At 48.3% G+C, this 20992-nt stretch overlaps 1 protein-coding gene across 2 annotated transcripts; it reads left to right on the top strand.

The window, feature by feature from the left end:
• The first annotated feature begins 2712 nt into the window (after window positions 1–2712).
• Window positions 2713–15048, top strand: gpr61l (G protein-coupled receptor 61-like). 2 transcript variants are annotated; one of them, XM_039773156.1, is made up of 2 exons: window positions 2713–2825; window positions 13215–15047. In XM_039773156.1, exon 2 carries the CDS (start codon window positions 13267–13269, stop codon window positions 14554–14556), a length of 1290 nt encoding a protein of 429 aa, XP_039629090.1. In that variant the 5' UTR covers window positions 2713–2825; window positions 13215–13266; the 3' UTR covers window positions 14557–15047. The 2 variants fall into 2 exon arrangements, with proteins under 2 accessions (XP_039629090.1, XP_039629091.1); XM_039773157.1 differs by lacking the exon at window positions 2713–2825 and adding an exon at window positions 9254–9322 and having other exon boundaries at window positions 13215–15048.
• The last annotated feature ends 5944 nt before the right edge of the window (window positions 15049–20992 follow it).

The following is a 20992-nucleotide window of genomic DNA, read 5'->3' on the forward strand; positions in this document are numbered from 1 at the left end:
GTGAAATATTCTAGACGGGAACTGGAAGTGGGAGGTCTGAAACTGGAAAATACCCCTCATGCAAAGTCAATGTGGACTGGGCACTTTTTACACCAGCAGTGGGCAGAAACAATCAGACAGGTGAACAGGATAATAAGCTTATATGGCGCCCATCATTGTCCTCAAGTTATTTAACACACCAGTGGGACCTCGGCTGGAGTACTGTGTGCAGTCCTGAGCCGTGCCCAGAGAAAGGCCACAGAAGAGGAACCAAGACAAGGTCAGCATCATGGGGGGCAACTGAGGAGAGGAGCCTTTAAAGCAAATAACGATGGAATACAATTTGTGTCAAATTAAATCAGAACATTATATCCTATAAGGCCAAACGTACCGAGCCCAGGTGGTCCGTCCAGTCAAGCGCAAATCCATGTGGTCTCCGTTGACAAACACCAAGTCGTACAGAAGAGCTCACTGACATTAAGTCTGGCACTGCCATAGGATGCCCACCTCTGCCACAAGTCTGCTGGGCGAGATCTGCCCTGGTCAACTCTAAGTGTCATTATTGGGAAGTGCACAGGGGCACAAAGTGACAGACCACACAAAGCCACAGAGTGCCTCTGTGGCATCACTGAGAATAGAGTGCCAATCTGCCACTGCAGGCAACATCAGCACAAGACCTGGGCGTCTGGAGCTTCATGAAATGCATTTTGACAGCCAAGCCGAGGATCACAATGCCAAGCGCCACTGGACTCTGGAGCATTGGACACACGGAGTGATGAATCGCGCAGTCTAATGAGTGAATGTGGGTTAGGATGTGCCAGGTCAATGCGATCTTCTGGAAGGGTCTTTTGTGCTCCAGCACAGAGCTCTGACCTCAGACCTACTGAACACCTTGGGATGAACTGGAATGGCAGCTGTGAGGCAGGTCTCCTCATTCGACATCACTGGCTGACCTAACAAATGACCACAAATTCACACAGACGTGGAAACAAGAGCCAAGGGCATTCTGGGGGTCCCTTGGCTGACAGAGGTGTGATGGCCACAAACATTTGGCTATGGAGTGTATATCTAGTGAAGATCACCTACTGTATATCGCGACCGCATCTTTCCATTTCGCTTCAGTAATATCGTCCTGTTCAATGTAAAGTTGTGGGCTTCACTTCACAGAGGCCTTACTTTTAAGGGCTGCTCTCGTTTAACACCAGGATTCAGTTGTCACCTGTCAGTCAAGACCAGCCGACTGAGCCTCGTCCTATTGGTTAATCCTTTCGCCTAATTTGGTTTTCAAGGATTCGGGCACTGAAGTTGGTTTATTCCTGCCCACGTCTCATCTTTCCTGGCCATTTTCATTCTAAACGCTTACAGTCTGTACAATGTCATGTGACTGGTGTAGCAACTGTTGCACTTCAGAGTTTTTTACGGATACAAAATGTTATTGTGTGTATTTTTGAATTTCTTTTCATTTCGTATTTATTAGAATTCCTCTTCTTTTTTATTATTATTATTATTATTATTGTATTGACGCTGCCATTTGATGAGCAATTTCATGGCTGTGGCCATTTTGCTTCTGCTTGCTTAGGCCACTGCTGCCACATGACTAGCTTCCTGTCTAAGATGGTAGCCCAGGCTTCTGGATTGAGCACAAGACATTTAGTGCAACTGCCCATTGCACGTCATTTCAACTCGGACCTTGGACTACTGCTTTGGAGTACATTGTGAGCCAAAACAAGAGAAAGTAAAACTGAAGAAAAGCAAAGTCAAAAGCAAAGCCTTTTTTTTTAAACTAATGGCTCTTGTTAATCTGCAGTGCTGATGAGGAAGTGACATTTTAACCCAAGGTGTTGCTAAGGGTCACCTCCTCTGAGGAGACACCCCTAGCGTGACATGCTGCCCTGACAAAGGGTGCCAACAATGGATGTGATTGTTAAAAATACCAAAAAGTGACTAATGGCCCAAAATTAAAATGCTGTGATTAACAAAACCAGGAGATTCAAAAATCCCCATAAGAATCAAAATTGTGTGAGTCCCAAAAGATCACGAAGAATGAAGTGGATAAGAAGCTAAAATGTAACACTATGATGGTATTCAGGTGACTGCATCCATGCAAAAGCTTGACACAAAATGGCAGCAAAGATAAAGAAACAAGAGTACCAAGTGGCAGTGGGGATAACAACATCATCCCACTGATGAAAACAATCAGAGAAAAAAAGAAAACGCACACACGCGCAAAACTGCAGAAACGGTGCAAATAAAGGATGGAGCCCAAAAGGCACAGGTTAGGTGGGAATCACAGAAATGTAAAACGAAATAAAAACTAGGCCAGGTATGCTCTGTGGGGCTGCTCTTTACCATCCAAAGACACCCATGGTGGGCTACAGTAAGTGGTGGGGCGACGGCGTCAGGCTCAGTGGGCTGGCTGCACCGACAAAGACCCAACTGAACGAATCAGCAGCTGGAAGTCCAAAGAGGCCAAGCTGGAGCGCCTGTTTCAAGTGGGCACTTTGTGGAAACGCAGCTCACCGATCACCAGACCTTGGGGACGCCGCGGTTTAGTCCTCTGCATTCGGAGCGATGGGCTGCCGGACGTTCGTCTCTTAGTCAGCTGCTCCAGTTTCCAGTCGGAGTGTTGACTCGCAGTAGGACCCCGAAGCGCGGCGTCGCCCACCACGAACTTGACGGGCGACAGAGGGGCGGGGCGAGCGAACACAATGAGTGACAGGCGGCGCCACACGCGACAGCCCAGCACCACCGTCACGGAGATGAAGAGCAGCGGCAGCTACTGGTGACCGTCTACGTTCATTCCGGCACTTGTGACGGACCGGGAGCGCACCTGACTCGGAGTCCAGGTAGGCGGAGAACGCGAGGCACTTTAAATGAAAGGTGGCGGGGGCAGCACGCGGGAAACAGAATCAATGACAAAATCAAGGAGAAGCTCGCATCAGCATCACCGGACACAAAGCTCGGTGACGCCTCGTTCACTTTTCCAACGTGGGATTTACGGAAAGTCCTCTTTAGTTTATCGAAACTTTTAAAAAGGTAAACGTTTCTACATTACCGCCCCGCAGACTGTCAAAGTGGACGACTTTCTGAAAGACTCCCCGCGCGTCTTGCATCTGTCGATGACATTTTATCACTGCCCTGGTCAACCTGTCCGAGAGCACCTTGGCACTGATAGGCCTTCTCAAGTACGGGTATCAAGGGTATGTACTGTATATAATGGAGAGCATCCATCCATCTTCTCGTCAGCGTGCACCCTTTGTCGTTCTGTTCACTATTGTGGGCACCGTATAAAATGAACAAATAAACTGAGCGCCAGGCCATACGCTGCTCCTTATTCCCTTCAGGGATCAGTGGCCCTTTTACATTTGCGTATCCACTGCACCACACGGGGGCGCTACTCTGTACTGTAGGAGAACATTAACATATACAGTAACCCTCTCCGGCTTGCACTTCACAGACTCAATCACCAGCCAGCTATCCACTTCCTAAGCTGCTCAGCCAGTTCTGGGTTGTGGGTACTATGTAGGGCACTATATAAAATACTGAAACTGGCAGAGTGCGAGGCCACTCATCTTTATCCAGTCCCGTGTTAAATGACCTTCTAACATTCAGCATCCATCCTCCTGCCTGTCACTCTATCTGTTCATCTCTTTTCATAGCCTACGTCAGCCACGCAGAGCTGAACGGAACTACAGCATGAAGCAGTAATGGGCAGCTTACAGGGTACCGTGGCATGAGTGACAGAGTGGGTAACATATGGGGTGCATGAACACAATGGCACAAGAACCCCCGATGCCAGTGTATGACGCTGATGCCACGTTCCCCCTGCACAGCCATAAAGATGCACACTTCAGATTAGTTGACGGTGTGGGCATGTGCCCTGTGATGGACTGATGCTCCTTTTTTCTGCCTGGCACTGCAGGTGGGTGTAAACGTTGCTTTGATGCTCTAATCAGGTTAAAGGTGTTGTTATTCTCCATTGGTAAGGCCAAGTCTTACAAACAAGCAGTGCGCCTGCCCACCAGTGCTGTTGATTTTGAAGGTCAACCACCTTCTGGTTTCAAAATATTTTTCTGCCAGACATTTGTACAGTTAACACACACGACGGCCGGAGCTAAATGGCGTTCTGTCCACTGCCTCTTCTCTCATCAGACGTTCGAGCTGTCCACTCATTAGAGCACTGGGCTGCTTGTGTGAGGGTTACTTTACATGGACCCCACCCACAGTGCCAATGGCTGCTGCCTCACTAGTCCTGTCTGTGTGTGGCTTGCACGCTCTCCTTGTGCCCATGTGGCTTTTCCTTTGTTTTTTGTACTTCCCGACACCTTAGATGGTGGCTCTGAGCTAGCAGTGTACCCCATAATGGACTGGCACTTGCACCCAGTGATGGCAGGCTAGATTTGTAGAATAAATGGGTTCAGGAAAGGGACCTATTCTTTTATTTAATATTCTTTTTTATTCATCCCCTGCAAGTCAGAACTCCATTCAGATGTCAGCTTTAAAACACACAGACTCCTAAAAAGGTTAGCTCTGCACTCCTGGGGCCCACCTGCCATTGTACCTCCTTGTAAGGGACGAGGCCTCGCTCAGAGAGTGGCTACAACATGGGAGCAGACAAGTCAGGGGGAGTTGAACCAGCAGCCTACTGGTGTGCGGCCAGCGCCCAGACTGCTAAGCCACTCTGTAGACATTTGAACAACTAGAGCCAACGTGTCTGCTTCTGCTGCACACACCAGAATGTCTGCTTTGTCATTTTCAATGCCCCCAGTACCCCGGATCTGAACAGGTGGTGCTTGCCCAGCAAAATGTGAGCACATCAGTCACATTAGCAGTGCTGTAGAAGAAAGCGGAGGTGAAGCCACCAGTTGGCCTTCGCATGTGGACACCGAGAACTCCATTAGTACTCCCAGCTCCATTTCCTTATTTTCCAACTTTATATCTAATGGGTGCTCCAGAGCCCAGATGTCCCACGTGTTCTGCTGGGCTATGTGACTAAAATAAACCATTCACTGGAAATGCAGCAAGAGGAGGGTCTGCGCACACATAACTCACATCGCAACACACATACGTGCAGTCCCCACAATTTCACCACTTAAAGGCTTGAAAGTCTCCCTTTGCACATGTTGAGCATTTTAATCTCAAAGATAAACTGAGGTGCCACCACCAAGTCCAGCAAAATGGATTGCTGAGGTGCGGCCCACTGGCATTTCAAAGACTCTCGAGGACCACCACTGACGGAGTGTAAGCCTCCAAAATGGTGGCAGCAGCACTCGTTAAATAAATGACCAGGGCAACGCCAACGTTTGGCCTCACGACTTGAACTTTGTACCACTTACCATACTTGAGCCGTAATCAGGCTGCCAGGCTCAAAAGAGCCTGAAATGTCCTGTGTGTGGAGGACTTGCATGTGCTGCATGTCACCACTCTGAGATGCCATGACTAGTGAGTAGAACGACCCTATATACACACATACGGGGGGTACCCAAAAATAACGAATTGGAAGAAAAGTTTTAATTATTTTTACTTACTGAAACTTAGTCTCCTTCAAAGTCCTCTCCATGTGAATGAATGCACTCGTCCCCACGGTTTTCCCACTGGTGGAAACATTTTTTTGATCTGCTGAAGAGGAGCGTTGTGTCCAAGGCCTGCAGTGATTTTTCTTTGACTTCCTCCACGGTACAAAAATGCTTTCCTTCGAGTTCTTTTTTCATATGCAGGAACAAGAAAAAGTCGCATGGAGCAAAGATCAGGCGAGTAGGGAAGGTGGCAAGAACTCCAAGACACACAAGTCAATTCAGAAATCTCTTCAATAGTCTGACGACGATCTCCGCAAATTCAATTGCAAACTTTTTCACGGTGTTTCGTCACTCCTAATTGTGGAAGGTCGGCCAGATCTCGGATGGTCTTCAAGTGACATTTCCCGTCTATTTTACTTAAAGCTTCCTCTTTAAATGCACTTTCAAGCCTCACTACAGTTTGAGCAGCTGTTCTCCCTAAGAAAAAACAAAATTTAACGCAGACTCGCTACTCTTTATAATCATAGAACACGTTTAATAAGCACCAAGAACAACCGAGACGGAATGGCGTACAAACACACTGAGCACCGCCACTTGGCAGACTGGCACAGAATACTGCAAGTGTGCCACACCTAATGGTGACATTCGCAGCAGGTACAGATTCCGGTTATTTTTAGGCCCCCCCTCGTATATTATATTACACACACACACACACATACTGTATATGATAGGTAGTAGCAGTGGTTGCACAGACCTTATGGTGGACAATTCCTCGGAGTAGGAGAGGGTCGCCTTTGAGGACAAGATTTGTTACATTTTAATCCTGGACACAATTTAGTGGCCACTTTTATTTCTGTGTTTTGACTTCCATTGAAACTTTGGGTGTAACTTCAGAGTCATTATAATATTCACAGCGGTGGCAAAAAATGTTTGTCTACAATTGTTAATTATGTCAGATTATCATAGAAGACATGACATCCTCGCTATAGCACATGCACTTTATTTTGTAATATAAATCGTCCTAACAAGGCAAAAGAACAAAAAAAAAAAAAAAAACAACAAAGTGCTCCAATATCATGGGTGTCAACAACATTAGTTCACATCATAGCACATTAAATACAAGATCCCCTGCTCAGCCAGTAAAGTGGCTGTTGTGGGTCAAATATTGAGACAGCCACTAGAACGGATGATCTGGTAAGGTACGCTCACTGAGCAAAGGTATAAAAGCACCTGCACACCTGCTAGGCCATGCAATTAGCAGCACTAGGCCTAAAATCATGCAGATACCGGTCAGGAGCTTCAGTTAATGTTCACATCAAATACCAGAATGTTAAAAAAAAAAAAAAAGTGATCACTGATTTTGAACTTGGCACGATTGCTAGTGTTGAGCATTTCTGTAACTGCTGATCTTCTGAACAAAAGGCATCCAGTGAATGGCAGTTCTGAGAACAGAAAGGCCTTGTTGATGGGAATGGTCAGCGGAGAGCAGCTGGACTGGTTCGACCCGACAGAAAGGCCATGGTAACTCAGATAACCACTTGGTACAACTGTGGTGAGCAGCAGAACACCTCAGAAAGCACAACATTTTGAGCCTTGAGGCGGATGAGCGACAGCAGCAGAAGACCACATCGGGTTCTACTCCTGTCAGGCAAGAACAAAAGCTGAGGCTGCAGGGGGTACAGGCTCACCAGAAATGGACTGTGGAAGAGTAGGAAAATGCAAATGGCAGGGCCTGGACTTGGTGCCAACAGCATGAATCCATTAATCCAAATGCCTTGTGTCAACAGTCCAGGCTGGTGGTGATGTGCCATTGTGTGGGCAATAACACCAATTCATCATTGCTTGAATGGCACGGCCTATTTGTGTATCATCGCCGACTACGTACACGTCCTTTCATTGTCACAATTCACCCCTCTTCTTTGGATACTTCCAGCATGATAATGTGCCATGACATAAAGCAAACCGATTACATGAACATGACAATGAGGTCAGTCTTCTGCAGTGGCCTTCCCAGTCGCTGGATCTGAATGCAGTAGAACACCATTTTGGACGCGAGGGAACGGAAGGTTGGCAGCATGAGGGTGCAGCTCACAATTCTGCAGACATTACATTCATGCCAATACAGAAGAGGACCTCAAAAGAATCTCACAGAATCCACGCTACGAAGAACTGAAGCTGACTTGAGTGCAAAAGGAGGCCCACTCAGTGTTAGGATAAGCGTGCCTAACAAGCGAGTGATACGACCTTTGTGCATTAGACTTTCTGAAAGAAATCATCACAGCCTATTGATTGTATTTCATATGCTGAATATATCAAGATCTCTCTGTAAAAAAAATCAATAACAACAAGAAGAAGAAGAAATAATAATACCACCACCTTTTGCATCCTAGATTGTGCCAGCTTTTGGATTTTATTGTAAAAACTATTATTTTACTTCTGGCATTTGCCTCTGGCCACCTAATACTGGAGGTATGTGGTGAAAATAAGAAAACTAGAAACAAATATAAAAATAATGAAATGTTGACTTCTTTCAAAGAGGACCCTTTACTCATAAAGCACATAGAAGTGACCAGAAATGCATCCCTCAAAAACCGTCCGCTCCCTAATTCCTGGCACAGACGTGTGCGTTTAGTTACAGCTCAGTGTCACTCAGTAGTTCTTGGAGACTGGCCATTTTAATTTCTCATTATACACACATACACACACACATAAATAAATAAATAAATAAATATCAACCTACCTGCGGTATTCAGCTTCCTCACCACAGCCTTTACCAGTAACTGCACATACAAGTTAAGAGTCCCAAGTTAGACTGGATGTTGGCCCATCAAAGGGGGGTCCTGCCACACACCCTTGGCATTTCTAGAGTTACCTGAAAAGAGCAGAATGCAAGCCTTTGAACCCTGAGAGCAAACTGAAAGCCTTCACGTTGCAGGTATGAAGACAATCAAGGATCTGCAGTTACTGTAAAGTTAACAAGCCAGAGTGGGTCACCCCGCTTTAATGTGCACCTCAGATCTTACTTAAAAACAGCCTTCAAGTGGGTACGTGGGCAGCTCATTATGCCACGCTGCCCACGCGGACGGCACAGAAATCGCTACTCTCGGAAGTGTCGGCCTTTAAAGGTTTGTGTGTCGGCGGTGGTGTTGCGACAGTCCTGTCCCGCTGGTGTCCTGCAGACCTTTCACCGGTGGGAGGGTAACGAGCACGACACCCGGGGCTCACGTACATAAAACGACTCTACAAACTGCACACGTTCGTTTCGTTTATTTGATTTTCTTGCCTTATGAAGAACGCATCGGCTTTTAGGGCGGGAGGTCGCCGTCGCCTCACAAGTTGTAAAAAATAATAATTTACAGAAGATAAAAACAAGCCGAGCTATGACGGACACGTCCATCATTGCACTGATATTAGACACTGATTAAAAACAGGTCATCTTACCTTGTCTCCTTGGTTCACGTTTTCAAACTTGACCGCCCCGCTGTTATTTCACCGGCAGGCCAGCTGGTAGCCGGCGTCTGCCCGTACACCTGTAATCCTGACTGGCGTCTATCCGAAGGTGCCACGCAGCCATCCCGATGTGTCCTTACTGTCCTGTGATTACGCCGAGCACACTTCACCAAGCCACAGTCCAGTGATTCAAACAGTCCCACGCCTCAGCTGTTATTTCGTCCGATTTCTGCCGTTCGCGACTATCCACTTCCGGACGCCCCCATCATTCTCTCCGTCCCGCCGAGCCGAAAAGCGCGCCTCTCGCAGTCTCGCGAGAACCTGCCTGCTTTGCACTTGAACCCCAATAGGCGCGCGGGATGGCGGCGGTCTTTGAGGTACGTTTTCTTTTTAATTGCGTATAAAGATGACGCAGTCCTCCGCAATGCCTGGTAGTTTCACCGTCTTTATTACGTCGGGTGGAAGGTAAACCTTTAAGTGACACGTGCGGACACCCCACTCGACTCAACCCCGTTCTGGTCGCGAGTGAAGGCGGTAAAAAAAGGCGCACTTGTGGGAAACAGAAAGGGCAGAAAGGGCTGTGCGTCGTGGAAAACTGGGATTTAATAAATCTCGAAAACTGCCTCCGGCGGACTTTAAAAGGGTGACGTTACATTCGGCGTGAAGACATTACGGCGTCATTCAGAACAACTGCAGACAGACAGGCAGGCAGAGGAGGAAAGGCCGTGAATCGTAGATACAGTCGATGGTAACGGCGCGTGTCGCACTCCCTCGCTGCTCTTCAGCGCCACCATCAGGATGACGGCCTCACCTGCACACTTGTGCCCTCCTTACCTGTTCAGCCTTGGTACACCTTTGTCTTGTGCGCCCCATAGTGCCAGTTTGGAGCTCCTTCTCCATTCGCTTGGTGTTTTTGTGCCAGTGTCCGTCTTTTTAAGCCTTAATTCCTTTAAAACATCTAACAGTGATGTATGGAGGCAAAAACTTGAAAAGGTGCAAATGTAAATAAACAAATAAAAGCATTGCAGAGTATGATGGTAATGAAGTCGTAACAGAGTGGTAGGCCAGCGTAAATCACTCAATATGCTTAAGCTGTTATGAATTGATTTATCTGTTTGTTCTTGGTGACACTGAGTGTGACGTGAAATACGACTCAAAATGGCAAGTGTCATATTCAGGCATCATCGCTGAGAGGGCGGGCTCTAGCATGCACTGTGTTTTGATTGGTTAGTCAACTGGGCAGAGATGTTCAGTCATCAAAGGTCACATGAACACAGCAGACACTCAAGACGCCGACCCGACCCTGAGGGGTCTTGTGACTCCGTAACACCAAATGGCAAAATGGGGAGCAAACCTCAAAAATACAAGAAAAATCCCAGCCAGGACTTTGCCAGTGTGCCGGAGCCCAGATTCAAAGGGTAGGCCCAAAACAGGGCACAAGCTGTTAAAAAGCAAACATATGAGATACCCTTTAAGAGAGGGGAGAAACTTAAACCTTTTGGTTTGAAGGACAAAACAAAACTTCTGTTTTAAAGAATGTATAATGACAGAAGCCTGGCCACAGACAGACACTGTGACAGACACTGAGACAGACACTGAGACAGACAGCCAGATTTACCTTTAGTTCTCTTTGCCCTTTTACAGCGCCACACAATGCACTTAAACAGCCTTAATTTGCTCCTCTCTTCTTCCTCCCAACTTTATGTTGCACCTGGATGTGCTCCAAGTGTGCCCAGATGAACATCCTGCGGCACTTCTTGGGGTGGCAGAAGTGCTGCCATCCAGGGCCCCGGGATTGTCCAGGCTCCCCCTGGCGGTGGCCATGGACCCCAACAGGACTGAACTTCCAAGCTCCCAATCCGTGGCCCTGATGTAATCCAGGGGGGCTGCCCACTTCGGCCCCGGGGAAGATATTGCCCCTTTCAAGGTCCTTCCATTCTCCAGGTGTCCCAGTGGGGCAAGGTCCCCAGCACACTACTTAAATCCTGCCTTCATGCCATAATCCCGACTGTTACAACAATAATACACTCCTCCCTTGGCACTGGCTCTGTGCCACTCACTTTTAAAATCGCTTCTGTAACCCCAATGTTAAAAACGTCTGGTCTGGATGCTGACAATCTTAACAATTTCTGGTCTATTTCCCACTTACCTTTCCTGTCAAAAGCTCTTGAGCGTGTTGTAGCTTCCCAGCTCACCAATTACTTAACTTCTAATAATTTGATGGCACCCTTTCAGTCGGGTTTCAGGGTGCGGCACAGCTGTGAAACTGCTCTGCTACGGGTAACCAATGATTTGCTTATGGCAGCAGACTCTGGACAAGCCAGCATATTCATTCTATTAGACGTCAGGGCAGCATTTGACACTCGGGTCAGACATGACATTCTACTGTCCAGGATGGAGAACATGCCAATGGGTATCTCTGGCACTGCCCTCCAGTGGTTGAAGTCCTATCTGACTGACAGACAACAGCAGGTCCAGCTCAGCGCCAGTCACACAAGGAGCTCCTCAGGGCTCCGTCCTCGGCCCTCTTCTCTTCTGTATTTCTATGCTTCCCCTCGGCCATATTACTCGTAGCTATGGACTGAGTTATCATTTTTATGCAGGTGACACTCAACTCTACTTCAATGTTAAAAGTGCGACTTCATCAGAGCTTTCTCAGCTCTCAACCTGCCTTAGTGAAATTCAAACCTGGATGGAGCAGAACTCTTTAAAATTAAACTGCAACAAAACTGAACTCCTGCAAATTAGGACTAAAGTGCAACTTAATAAAATGAGCTCCTTCCCAGTCCATCTTGGCGGTGATCTCATCAGACCTGCCTCTCCTGCACAGACTCTCGGTATCGTTTGTGATTCCTCCCTTTCTTATTCCGCTCTCATAAATCGCATTAAGAAACTTTCTTACTTTCACCTCCGTCACGTATCCCGTGTTCGCTCCTTCCTCTCCTTTTCACTTATCCCTGCTTTTATCACATCCCGCATCGATTATTGTAACTCGCGGCTGGCAGGTGTCCCTTCTAATCTTATATCACAGCTCCAGCTTATTCAAAACTCGGCTGTAAGAGTCGAACCAGCAGCAGCAACGAGCACATCACACCATCCTGCTCCGTCTTCACTGCTCCCTGTGTCTTACAGAATCGAATATAAAATCCTACTACTAACCTACAAAGCCTTAAATAACCTCGTGCCACACTACATCAGTGACCTTCTCCATCACGATGTGCCTGCCCACCCACTAAGGTCCTCTGATTCTGTGCCCCCCACTAATCTACACTCCATGGGTGACAGCAGGGCCTTCAGCAGCATAGTGAGTGCCGACTCTGGAATGACCTCCCGAAATGAATGAATCAGGTCAGCGGACTCCATGAATTCTGTTAAAACTCATCTGATCAGGAAGGCCTTCAGCTCCACTTGACTTCATTCCCCTTCTCTCAGTTTACCTCCATGTCAAGACGCTCAGGTAACCTGTGTGTGTGTGTGTGTGTGTGAGAGAGAGTGAGACCACCAGTTATGTTGTCTGTTAGGCTTTCTCTGAATTTACTGTCTTAATCTTCTTTATTCATTTATTTGGTTTGTCCAATGCTATATGCTGTATACCCGGCTGTTCTTTCTTGTATTCTGTAAGCGCCATGAGTATGGGAAAGGCGCTATATAAATAATATGTATTATTATTATTATTATTATCATCATCATCTACCACAGTGTATAAGTAGTCAAAAAGAAAGGAACAAAACAGAGGGTTTGCCTAAAATGAGACTAATCCCCATCCCAAGAATCAGTGTTGAAAAACAAAGCAAGAGAAGCCACAAAACCCAGAAAATCAGGAGAGGACCCACAATGCCGGTGAGACCTTCAAATTCCAAATCTGACAATAATTCTTTATGCTTGTATTTATTTATTGTCACATTTCAGTGTCCATGCTAAAGCACTGGCGATGCAGTAACGACCTCTAAACAGACTTGTCCCAATCCATTGTAAATGTCCACAAAGTTCAAGACGGATTGCTGAAACGCCACCTTGACATCAAATGACCAGCAGCACAGACCGCCACTAACAACCCGGGAGCCACAATGGCACCGCCACAATGGCATGCCAGAACAACAGCATGACAAATGAGCCCAATGTGCCCAACGCGTTGCTTATGATTCACAGCCAAGCCGCTCAGGGCACGTGAGGTCGCTGTGCCTGCTGGAGGTCCGCCTTGGACATTTCGGATCCTGCACGAGTCTTTTGTTAGGCCACTAATTGCCCGTTTTCCCTTTTCTTCTCCAGTACCTGATTATGACGAAGCTGATGAGGAGTCGGCACAGGGAGACACCAGAGGATGGAGACTTGCAGCTTCTTTGGGGGACAACTGAGTGATGGGAGCAGCAAGAACCACAGTGCTCCGCTCTGGATGGGCCACTCCGCCGCTGCCTCTGTGCAACTGGAAATGCTGGCCAGCAAGCCATTCAGAGCCATGGACCTGCTGGGCACTGGCCTTATGGCACTCATTGGGATCGTTGCCATCCTGGCTAACCTGGCTGTGGTGATGGTCACCTTTAAATCTCCACAGCTAAGCAAATTTGCCTTTGTGTGCCACTTGTGTGTGGTGGACCTCCTGTCTGCCATCTTGCTCATGCCCCTTGCCGTTGTTTCCAGTTCGCCACTTTTCCGTGACACAGTGTTTGGCTTCCCAGAGTGCCAGATCTTCATCTTCTTAAATGTCTGCTTGATATGTGCGTCCATCCTTACTGTCACCGCCATCAGCATTGAGAGGTATTATTATATCATCCATCCGATGAGGTACGAGGTGAAGATGACCTTCCGGCTCGCTGTCACCATCATCATTTTCATATGGATAAAGTCGGTTTTATTGGCTTCTGTTCCTTTGCTGACTTCTCCGGCTTCCAAAAGTCAAAATGGCACAAACGCCAATCACTGTCCCTTGGACTGGCGCTCCACCGATTACAGGAGAGTTTTCATTGTGGCCTTCAGCATCTTTTGCTTCTTCTTGCCAGTTGTAATCCTCACGGTCGTCTATTACAGTATCTTCAAGGTGGCGAGACTGGCAGCTCAGCAGTGCCGCCCTTTTCCTTCCTGGGCATCTGCCCCAAAGACTCGCTCAGACTCCATCAACAGCCAGACAACCATCATTGCCAGACGGAGCTTCCCACACCGACTGTCTGCAGAGCGAGTCCTAGGGAGCAGTAAGGCGGCACTCACCTTGGTCATCACTGTGGGACAGTTCCTGCTGTGCTGGTGCCCCTACTTTACCATGCACCTCCATTCCCTCATGGCTGGCGAGTCCAGAGTCCCAGGCAGTGTGGAGACGGCCACCCTCTGGCTGGCGTATTCCTCCTTTGCCCTGCATCCTTTTCTCTATGGACTGTTGAATCGGCAGATAAGACAGGAACTGGCAAAGCTCAGGCGATGCTACGTGTCTGATCCATCAGAGCTAGGCCTGCCCAGCCGTGAAGGCTCCGTCCACGAGAACGTCCATCAGTTCTTGCAAAGGTCTGGCTGCATGGCTGAAGCTCAGTCGAGCTGTGCCACCGTCAGCCCCGGGATCAACGGTACATGGGATACACAGAGGGTTCGGATTCCCGGTCAGATCCCGGAGGAGTTCATTTAAAACACGGTGGCATCCCATGGGCCTGATGAGGAGATCAGCCAGCACTGTAGAAGTTTGGGAGGGCAAGGTCTGAGCTTGGGTGGGGGGGATTGGCCTGCAGGGGCTGCATCCTTTAAAAAGGACAAGTTGGTGATGGCAAAGGGAACGGAAAATGGGCGTCGGGGAATTTGTAGGCAAAGGCTTTTGACGCCAAGCAATAAGAAATGTTTGGAATGAGAAACTGTGGAAACGGGGCTGGTGTTTGATTAATTACAAGACATGGGGGGCACAGGGGGGCAACTGAAATCAAACAAAGTCTCCAAGGCAGGACTTCTGACTCTGGGTGTCGTGTCATGCAAGAGGCACCAAGAATACCGAGATGAGATCCCCTGAGATCATCGGGCCAGATTACTGAGGTGGCCTCTCTGGTAAATTAAAGTCTTTAAAATCTACAATATAGTGCCTTTCACGTCTATCTGTCTATCTATTATATAGCGCCTTTCACTTCTATCTATTCTAATCCTGCCAACTACGCTGTCTATCTGTTTATCTATCTATCTATCTATCTATTATATAGCGCCTTTCACTTCTATCTATCTACAATATATGTCTGTCTGTCTGTCTACTGGCAGCAGTTTGTAGAAACACCTGAACCCCAGGAGGTGTAGGGAGTGCCACATGTTCTTCTGCCCCATCTCTTCATTTGACATGTAAACATCAGTCTGGCACACAGTTGGCGTGGTCTTGCTGTCACACGTCTAAGAGTTGTGTCACTCTGGGTGGGCACTCAGCATTTGCAGCAGCAGTATTAAGATGTCCCCAGAGCTGTGTTTTCCATTCTGGAATTTCTTTCTTTCTTTCTTTCTTTCTTTCTTTCTTTCTTTCCTGTCACATTGGGTTGGCAGGTTTGAGCACACGGTGACTGCAAGGCCACTTTACTGTCATCCACATGCAGAGCTTCACTTCTTTGTAGGAATACTAGCACATAAACAGAGGAGAGGAGAACGTGATGTGCCAGTGTTGGGCACTGCCAGAGTCAATGGAATCTTTTGAGTTTGTTTTAGCTGAGGGTTACAGGAGGCTCCTTTGTGTCAGACCCCGTCCCCCGTCCCCAAGCTCTTCAGTGTGTATATTGGGTGGTCTGGGGTCACACGTCCGTGCTGTTCTGTTGGAGATGCCCACACAGTGTGTGTGTGTGTGTGTGTGTGTGTCTTTGCATTCTTCTTTGCCTTTTATATTGGGAGGTGCCATCTTCTCCATTGCCCTGCGCAACTACGGACCACCATGCTGTCTTACACTCCTCCACTGTGCCATATTGCACAAGTCAGCAGCTCTTCATCTCTGTGCTCTGCCATAGTCAAGTGTGGCACCATTTGAACTCGCGTCATGCTCAGATGGCATTGCTGTACCTTGCCCACTCAGCTAAGCATTTCAAAAGGCTGGCATATTCCAGTCTCGGCGCCCTTCCCAAGTGAATTCCTACCTTCCACCCATTTCTGTCACCTCCAGCCCGCTCTGCCATGTGCCAGGGGCGTGCTGGGTTATTAATAGCAGTCGAGGCCGGATGTATCGGGGGTCCAAAGGTCCGTGAATGCTGCTGTGTCTACAAAGTGGCTGGAGTGCGGGGACAGGGTGACGTCACCGAGGTGCCTGCCATTTCTCTCCTCAACACAAAAGATGACAGCAAACAGCAGGACTTGGCAAACTTGTTCATGGTGAATGCCAAGGTGCTGTCAACACGTGGCAAGTCGAGCAACACAAGGACCATTGGGGACCACAGTGACAGGTGTCCCAAATGCCTATATTTTATATAGTGCCTTTCCATAGTGTGACATACACTTCTGGCTCCATTTTGCTGGTGAGGTTGGTCACTCAGGGTGACATGGCACAGCTGAGACCCTGACATCACAGCATTGGCTGACATGACAAGGACAGGGGAGATGGTGGCACTGTGCCACTAGTGATGCTAGGTGTGGGCACAGTTAACTGGTGATGAAGCATCCTTCTCATTTCTGACTCCTTCCCATGCCCATATTTTTGATAGAAGACCATGCCCCCCATCAGTTTAACTCATTGTGGGCAGGCATCTCCTTGATCTATGTGCTCCTCAACCTGCCAGTCTCGATGCCCGACTATGGACCCTTCTTCTCAAAAACACCTTCCTGGCTGCTGAATGCCAGCCTCAAGCCATCTTCCGAAATAATGAAACAACTCAAGGGCCTGGTGTGGCCTGCTGTGGCATGGTGTGGCATGGTGGTTAGTGTCCCTGCCTCTCAGCTCTGGTGTCTCAGGTTCAAATCCATCCCAGTTAATGTCAGGGTGTGGTTTGCATGTCCTCCCAGGGCAGGGGGACATCTTGGTAGGCCTTGCCCCTTTTGTATTGGCGTGTGCCCCCACAGTCCTACACAGGGAGGTTCAGAGGGGACAGCGACTCTGCTGGCAGCTCTGGTGTGACTGTGCCAGCAGGGGGCAGTGCAGGCCTTTTTTCAGGTCCACTTGCACTTTACTCCAAGTGTAATGCTGCCCACTGCTGACCCTCTCGCCCTGAATGTGCACCTGGCACCTCAAAATGACAAATTGCCAACACACCTCAACTTCTCAGTGCAGTGGTGTGATGACCCTGAAAGGCGCTATATAAAACCCCCACCCTGATGATTTGCTACTCCAGGATGGTGCCATGCAGTGTAATTGTCCCAATCTGATGCCACCTCACCAGTGAGTGCCACGACATTTTGGGTTTTGGCAGAGTCACTGATGGGCACAGTTGGAGTGACCAGGTAGGAGGTGAATGAGCAGATGGCTGGGCACCATCTTTTGTTGCCAGCTGACCTTCTTTATTCATGAATATTTTATTCTGTGCATGCCCGTCATTCAGGTATTGCCATAGATTATATCCTTTTGTTTCTGCCCAGCAAGGTCACATGGCAGTGCCCAGTGATTTAAAAAGAAAAGATATGAAACTTGATGACCAACAGCCCAGAAGAAGATAAGCTGGCATCGGAGAGTGGGCTTTTACTGGGCACAGTGCCCCCTGCTGCTCTCCGTATCATCCTATGTGCTGGACTTGAGGAGAACACAAGCAGTTGGCACAAATACGAGGCTCCACTTAAACACAAGAAGTGAAATCAAACAATTCAACTTGTACCCCTAGGAGGCGCCATTGGAGGCCACCCTCAGCGACGGCACTGAATCTCAGTAAACACAGGGACCAGAACAGGGTGGACATGCTCTGTCTGGGCAGTGCCCACCTAAATGCCCAGGTGGCAGAAGAGGACTCCAGAGGAGTGAGTGCCACTTCATCAAAAATCCAAATGTTCACCTATGACCCTGGTAAACTGTAACTGGGGTCTCTGACCCCCGAATGAAAAGTGCCAGGGTACAAAAACTAAGACAAATTGGGACAAAGAGGAGCAAAGGTAAGAGGATTCAACCTCCGTGCTGCCCCTCCTGGGCGGAGCCTGTGTTGGTGTCACCTTCACTTCTAGTCTGCCATCCTCTGGCTTTTAGTGCCCCTTAGGCCGGACGCGACGCATGTTGCAGCGGACGCTCCTGCTACGCAAGCGCTGTAGTGTTTATACCTGCGCGCGTACTTTACGTAAATCTGGAGGAGTCCACCAGGTGGCAGTGTGAGGTATTATCGTGGTGAGAACATGTTCGGCTTCTCTGTGTTGTGAATTGCATGAAACACCAATTAAATTCCGATAACACCTTACCGCAGTATCTCTGAAAAGGATGTTTATTGATTAAATCCATCGATCCAGGGGTGTGTGTCCATTCCAGGAAGCATTGGGCACGAGTGAGAAACAGTCCCTGGACGAGGCCTCAGCTCATCGCAAGGTGAACACAACACACATACACTGGCGTCATGTTAGCGGCACCAAATCCCCAAATCTGCTTATCTTTGGAAGGAAACCGGAGCGCAGTGTGGAATACAAGCAGGGAATACCAGCAACGTAACTCCCTGCGAGACTGCAGTGCTATCGCCCCGCCACCGTGACACCCCGATGTGTGTATTTATTAACAGTATTCATTATTTAAACGAAAATATATGTAAAATGTAACATACACACTTTAATGCGTTTCATCATGAAAGTGATATCAAGTATGAATCTAAAGATTCTAAATGTGCAGAGAGTTGGAATATCAGACATTTAATTTGGTCTGTTTGGCGATCTATTGCTGCTTTCCGCTGCTGAAGCCAAATGCCGACATACAGATGCGTTCGTGGTGCTTTTATATTCAAGCGTCGCATATTCCCGACAGTAATGACACGATACATGTTAAAAGTCTCACATACCATCTTTTGTGCCGTCTACTTTTTATTGTTTTACTTTACCTGCTGTCAGGTCCAAGAAGCTCGTAGCGATTAAAAACTGGGATGACGTTTACGACCGTCTGCTTTAATGATAAAGTAAACTACGAGGTTAAAGTGGACTTTTTGAGATTAAAGCCGAAATTTCCACTTTAATCACAAAATACACGTTTTCACCGTCTCCTTTATTTTTTTCTCAGTGGCTCAAATATAACGCTATACATTATGTTGCTGTTGTTAAGTTGCAAAAATTAAAAGATAAAAGGGACATATATAAATGACACGATACATTTTAAAAGTGTCACATTCCATCTTTTGTGCCGTCTCTTTTTTTGCACATCGGCTACATGATGTATAGCGCTGTATTTGAGCCATTCATCAAACAGCAAAGCGCGCACGTCGATCCCCGAAGGATCTCCAGAGAGGTTTGCTGTCACATGTAGGTAGTAAACAGAGACTCTGACGTCACGTTCCGACTTTTAGCACACTGCGCCCCCCGACTTTTTGCTGGTACTGCAACTCGCGCACGCGTCGCGTTAATTTCTGAGGACCTGCTCAGGGGACGCGTGAAATGAACGCTGGGAACGCGTGGCAGCCATGATGCGGGCGCGTACGCGTTCTGAGCGTGAAGTATAAATGAGCCCAAGTTGGCTTCGGTGTCAGTCACGTTCTGGCCGTCCTGCAGCACCGTAAGCCTGGAGTGCCCTCTAGTGGCCACTAGCTGTCTGCAGGCCTTCAATGACTCTGCTTTCCCAAAGTTCTCTTAATTGCTGCCCTCTAGTGGCCTGTGCCAGTCTTGATGAATGGGGTGATCCTTCGTTTTTAATAGAAGTGAATGCCAGCTTAGTGATATGGTGCCTTACACACCACGTTAAAATGGGGGAGGGTATTTACTGAGCCTGACGTCACTAAGGTCAAGTGTCTCACCTCTGTCTGTGCCAAAGACACTGGTGACAAGGTGTGGGGACTCTCAACTCCCACCATTTACATCAGTTTGCCCCTGAGGCAAAAGTGGCAGCACCTTGGACTCTTAACCTGGCATTCTTCCTAACCTTCCACTCACGCTTCTCATTAGCGCCTACATGCCGTGCCAGCCTTCACAGAGCAGCTGTCAAATGTGCCACCTCGGTGACAGCTTTGCTCGGAGACGCCGATACATTAAAAAAAGACCCCTTCTAGCCCAGGACCCCAAAGCCTTGTACTTAATAAAGTGAGTGGCTCAGGGCTATCATGAGTCGGCCACCCATCATCTGATCGCACGTCCTTTAGGGGGCACCAGGGTCCCTAGAGGAGGAGCGATGGGGTGAAGGAGACCAGGCAGGAAGGGGAGCTGCACTAAAATGGACACACGTGAGGAAGAGGAGGAGGAGGAGGAGGCCATCTGAACCAGCAGCTCTGATCCAATGGCCTGCCCTGATGCCAACAGCAATGAGCCTGGGGGGAGGCACACAGAGGTCAGCCGTCCTGTCATAGGCCTCGAACCCGTGTCTTTCAGGTGGGTGTCCATTAGCCCCGTGGTTCTTAGCCCCCTTTACTGAGGGTGAATTCTAATAATACCAGGCTAGAACTCAGGCAGCTCATGGGGTCCTTCACTTAAATGGTGGCAACGGCTGGGGCTGGAGGGCACTGAATGGCCTCATGCCAGTCCTGATGGCCCTTACCATTAAAAGGTGTAACCAGGTTGGGGGGATTTAGTGTCCAAGCCCCAGTTTCTGACCATTCTGGCCCCGGCACTTTCCCCCAGGCTGCCCCCTATTGAACGTCTTGTCAAAGAAGGTGAGGTGGGCATGGGCAGATGGGCTTGACAGGCTCACCTGAGGCAGACGTAGCCCACCATTGACTCTTAAAGCTACCGATGAGTTCACGTCTGTCTGGGCATCGACGATTAGTCTCCTTCAAAGTCCTCTGCATTGGCGGAGATTCACTCATCTAACCGTGTGCTCCATTGTTCGTCTGAAGTAAAGCCCATTAATGCTCTGATCGATTCTGGTTTCGCCTCTTCGACGTCACAAGACGCCTTCCTGTCACCCGAGGGAACAAAAACAAATGACACGCAGCTAAATGCGGTGGGGGGGATAGGGGGCTTCAGGGCTGTCGTACCGTTTCAATCAAAATCGTTTCTGCACGAAGAAAACAAAATTTCAC

This window comes from Polypterus senegalus, chromosome 12 (assembly GCF_016835505.1).
Source record: "Polypterus senegalus isolate Bchr_013 chromosome 12, ASM1683550v1, whole genome shotgun sequence".
Classification (NCBI taxonomy): domain Eukaryota; kingdom Metazoa; phylum Chordata; class Cladistia; order Polypteriformes; family Polypteridae; genus Polypterus; species Polypterus senegalus.